This window comes from Pocillopora verrucosa, chromosome 12 (genome assembly GCF_036669915.1).
Source record: "Pocillopora verrucosa isolate sample1 chromosome 12, ASM3666991v2, whole genome shotgun sequence".
Lineage (NCBI taxonomy): Eukaryota > Metazoa > Cnidaria > Anthozoa > Scleractinia > Pocilloporidae > Pocillopora > Pocillopora verrucosa.
Window position 1 is genome coordinate 14,617,483 of NC_089323.1, and position 4,874 is coordinate 14,622,356.

The 4,874-nt window shown below is 40.1% G+C and overlaps 1 protein-coding gene across 1 annotated transcript; it reads right to left on the reverse strand.

The window, feature by feature from the left end:
- Window positions 1–863: 863 nt before the first annotated feature.
- Window positions 864–3,638, reverse strand: LOC131778612 (chondroitin sulfate ABC exolyase-like). Its single transcript, XM_066158895.1, is given in 6 exon segments — window positions 864–1,537; window positions 1,872–2,081; window positions 2,084–2,118; window positions 3,147–3,184; window positions 3,187–3,377; window positions 3,623–3,638. Coding segments are annotated over 6 exon segments (1,164 nt in total).
- Between the last annotated feature and the right edge of the window lie 1,236 nt (window positions 3,639–4,874).

The following is a 4,874-nucleotide window of genomic DNA, read 5'->3' on the forward strand; positions in this document are numbered from 1 at the left end:
AATGATAAACATACATACACATGTATAAACATAAACATACACAAGCAAAAATACACGTGTAAAGCAAAAACACGTAACATGTTTCCTGTCCGGCCCACTGGATACTTTGAAAGGGTGGGGGTGCATTTCCATTGGACAGAAAAAAGCACACACAGTTTTATATCGACCTAAGCCTTATGATAATATTAAAGAATTGGTTTACGCTTTAACTATGCGTATATCGAGTTACGGATGCACTGGGAAGTTTGGAGAGGACTCAAAAAGCAAGAAGTTAGAGTTGCATCGATAATTCGAAACACGCACTCTAAGTATGGACCAGTTTTTTTAATATTAAGCATAAGGTTTCTGGAAACCTAAGTTCAGTGAGTGGGGACCTTGCTATTTGGCACTCGAGCCACGTTTTTATCTTTTCCTATCAAAACGTACTTACCTTTTGGCAGGGTGGGGGGATGAATCTACAACTCCCTCTTTTTTAGCTCCTTAGTTATTTCAGGGTGCTGTTACCCTCTTAATATCATACCAATAATTAATTATTATTTTCTATTCAATACATTGTTAAAACTTGATATAGAGTACATGACATTTGTTGTTGTTGTTGTTATTGCTGTTGTTGTTGCTGTTAAAAAGAGCCTTAAACGAAACTTCTTCACATCGAATAATTTCCAAAGAGTTACAAATTTGGAAAAGCGGTAACAGGGAGATTTTTCAGTCCACGGGATCGAAGAGGGCAATCCCCAACAGGGAATATGAACCTATCTTGCCCGCTAAAGTAACCAATCAGAACATGCGATTCCATTTGATCTGCCCGCTCGAGAAGCCAGTCAAACGATAAAAACGGATTTGAGCGAACGGAATATCGTTACTTACCTACGCTGCAGGCTAACCAACCGTTCAAGATCCATTTTTATTGTTGTAGTGCCCGGATGTCGCGTCCAGTCCCAACCATTATCGATATCCAGAGTTTTAAGTGACGCCTCGCTGTTTGCAACGAGAAGTGCTCCATGACTCTGATAAAGACCATAAACATTTTGATTGCTTGAAGCCTCGTAGTCCCAGACATACTTGTTGAAGCCTTTCATTGTTACCGCCCAATTTTCTCTTCGTGCAATCACTAAAGAAGCATAATTTTTCTTCCAGAATCCCTGGGGCGAGCTTTCGGCCGTTATACTCATCGAGGCAGCTTTAGAGCTTATTTCCTCCATGATGTTGATCGAACCAATAGAGTTTAGGTAATAGATACTTGTGAATATCGTACCATCTTCCAAGTAATCGCTAACATCCTTATTGCCTGCATCATTAAGTCGTAAAAACATTTTGATCTTATCACTGTCGAGAGCAGTAATTTCACCCAGACTTTCATCATCGTTCAAACTGGGAGCAGTTGCACCGGCGTAAGCATAGGCAGGAAAATTCTTGGCCAAAACTGCATGGTAAAATCCTGGAAATCGACCACATACACTGTTCGGAGTTGAGTATTTAACGGCAACAATCCTCATGGTCTCAAGACCTTTCTTAATATGCTGGCTTGTGTCCTCACCTTTGAACCAAAACCACAAAAAAACACAACTCAAACTCTAATTGCAAAATACAATTACTCCTTTCCTAAAATCAACGTATACACCAAATTGCTACTGATAGGAGTCCTTTCCAGTACTAGCCACAACCGGAAAATTAGACTTCTCGAGCATATCTCAAACCAACGGTTTCTTTGGATCAATGTTAGTATCAGAGAAACTGCACACCTACTCCTCCCCAATAACGGTCAACTAATAACAAATTAGGGGTAACGTCGGTTTTGCAGAGGGGTAGGTAAGCAGTGGCTCTTTTTTTTGTCCCCACTTTACTTTCCCTTGTAAGAAGCTCATTCTTACTCAAACTAAATGGTGTTCCACTGAGTAGAAACGCGATAAGTGCACCACAATGGATGGCATGCGGAGTGTAAGCAGAGGCATAATAGCAGTTGTGATGGAATCCAAGGTAATCAGGATTTGAAACTCCTGCGAAACCTTCATTAGGAGACAGTGCGTTGGCGTACCATGCGACAAGTTCTTCCATGTCACGAATTTTATCAAGCTTTTGGCATCTGTTGTATTTGGCATCATTAGGACGGTAAACAACCTGCAAAAGAAAGAGCCAGCGCACATAAGGCTGAGGATTGAACGTCTTTATTTTTTTAACAGTTGACTTAATGATAAATGAGTTTGCTCGTGCAAGATATTTCATAAATTTCTACGCGCATATCGAGTGGCAGAGCAATGGTCTAAAAGGACATGATTCCACAATAATTGCAAAAACAATAAACATAAGAAGGGAAAAAGAAGGCAGCAAAAGGGAATAGTTGAGGATGGAGAGATTAAAACGGATTGTTTAAATACAAGTTTCGTAACGGTAGAAGATGGAAGAATGTCTCAGGATGAAGTTAATTCAAAATAATTGCAGATTACAAACTTAAAAAACGTAGACTGAATATTTTATGACGTTGAGGCGTAGCCCCCGAGAAACATAGCTTTAAGTATCTCTATCGATCTAATCCGTTTTCCGAAACGTGATGTTGAGTTTAACAACAGAGCGCATTTCGACTGGATGTGATAAAACCGACACAAAGGTGATCACAGTGGCCAATCAGGACACAAGGGGCAGCAAGGACTCGAACTTAAATCGAAGCTAACTTCTTGAAGCGCGGAAAGGCGCAATTGACCAACTCCCTATTGGCCCTGGCGTTCGTCTTGCATCTGTTTGGTTGAGTGGTAGCACAAGTTTTCTCGACCAATCACAGAGTGTCGTGAAGCAGGAAAAAAACAAAGAAATCCTGGATTACCTTCGACAATTAACAAAGACAAAACACAATGACCCCATCAGAATTCGAAACCAGGGCCTCACTATTTGAAACTACTAGGCCACTGTTGGCTCTGACGAAGGGCTAACGCTCGAAACGTCAGCTCTTAGAAACTCTTTACAGTGGTCAATTAACATTGCCAACTCAGTTGATGAATCAAATTATCTTGGATTACCCCCATCGACGCAGCACCACAGTTTTCTTTGGAAATTTACCCAATTTTCACACAGTTTTGTATTAGTAAACAAAAGTAACGCATACTTAGAAAAAACATATGTCACATAAGGAACTGACATGAAAAACATCTTGCCTGAATACTGAAACGGTTCTCATACGATCAGCAGTTGTATACCAGCATATTCAAACGGGTCTTGATAAACTTCTCCAAACTCGTTGTACCACTTCATTGTAGCCACATAATCATCGATTTTACCAGCGGCGGTGATTTCCTTCCTCAGGAGGAAGACTGCATTCATAAAACCTGCACCGGCATTGTTCATCTCATGATCCAAAGTACCAATACCACTACCATCGCTCCAACCTGAAAAATACAAGAGTTTAGTTATATCCCATTCTCGCCAAAGCTTAACTTAAACAGACCACTGAGCCACAGAGACTCTATGGTGAGCGAGCTCTATTACGAAGTTCATATGACACGCGTCGGAGGACGGAATTTGAAGGTCTGAGGTTCGGTTCCTCATCGGGAGTCGGAATTTATTCTTTGTCCCACGCTCGTGACAAGACGAATAACGTCTTTCTTTATTTCTTAACGAGCTCAAAACTTACCAGTTCTTAATTTCATGAGCTCCAGGAATGAAATTGTATGAATTATCGCATCAATGTCAGTATCTGAGCAACTGGGCACCTACCCCTCCCCAAACCTACATCAACCCTAACTTACTATGAGTTAATTTGAAGGAAAGTGATTCTCGCAGTAATGTGCTCTACTCTAGCAGTAGATTTTGTGTCCCTACAATATTCATACATTATCTAGCAAACAGGTAGTGAGAATACTCAAACTCATCAGGTACAAGTTATTACCTTGATCGCCCACCAAATTCTTGCAACAAATTTACAAGGAAATGTCTAGCAGCTAGAGGGGGGAATTAACAATCAGATCTTGAGAGTTAAAGGCCTATTTCCAGGCTCTCATGTCCATTCATGATCATACTTCAAACGTGAATAAAAATCAATGTTTTACATTACTGCTATGAAACATTTCCAATGCCGTAGTTGTAAATGCCGCACTGATAGAGGAAACATCTACTACACTTCAAAGCATGCTCATACACATCATCAAGGTGTACAAAGGCAATCTAATGCACTTTGCAAAATTGAATTCGATCACAGGAATTTAACAGCTGTTTTGCAACGTTAGCCCCTTACCTTAAAATTCAGCTTAATGTTGAACTGTGATACAGTAACAGTGGTGGACGCATTATTTTGGAAAGAGACATTCAAGTTCTCTCCTGCGCGTGGATAAGTGTTGTAAAGCCACAACTGAATCCCTCCCTTTTTAAGCTCATTTCCTGAAATCTGAAATGTATGTTGCAGTTAATCTATGATCTCAGTTATTTTTAATGAACACATCACAGACACTTGTACACAAACCTGGCATACATTTGTAGCTTTAAAATTGGTTCTGTTTACTTACTATGCACTAATTTTTTGAGTTTATCTTTCACCAGGTAACAAATTGCATCTTTATAACTAGTTGATTTGGGGGGTGGGGTGGGGGGTTGCCAAGATTGACAAAATAAGTTTGTAAAACATGTTAAATTATTTTATCACATAAACTGCGGTGTTGTACAGGGATTTCCGGCTCTGAGAAAAGCCGTAACAACACACGTGAAAAAATATCGTATTTTTTCCACGTGTGTTGATATAGCCAATCAGCTGCTGACACGTCATTCGCTTTTGGCGCCACTCGGTCAGGTTGACGAATGAAGGGCAAAACCTTCACGATTCTCAATACAAGTCCTTTGTTGGAGATTCCTCAAATTATGGCGGCTAGAACACTAAAAAAAAAAAGAATTGC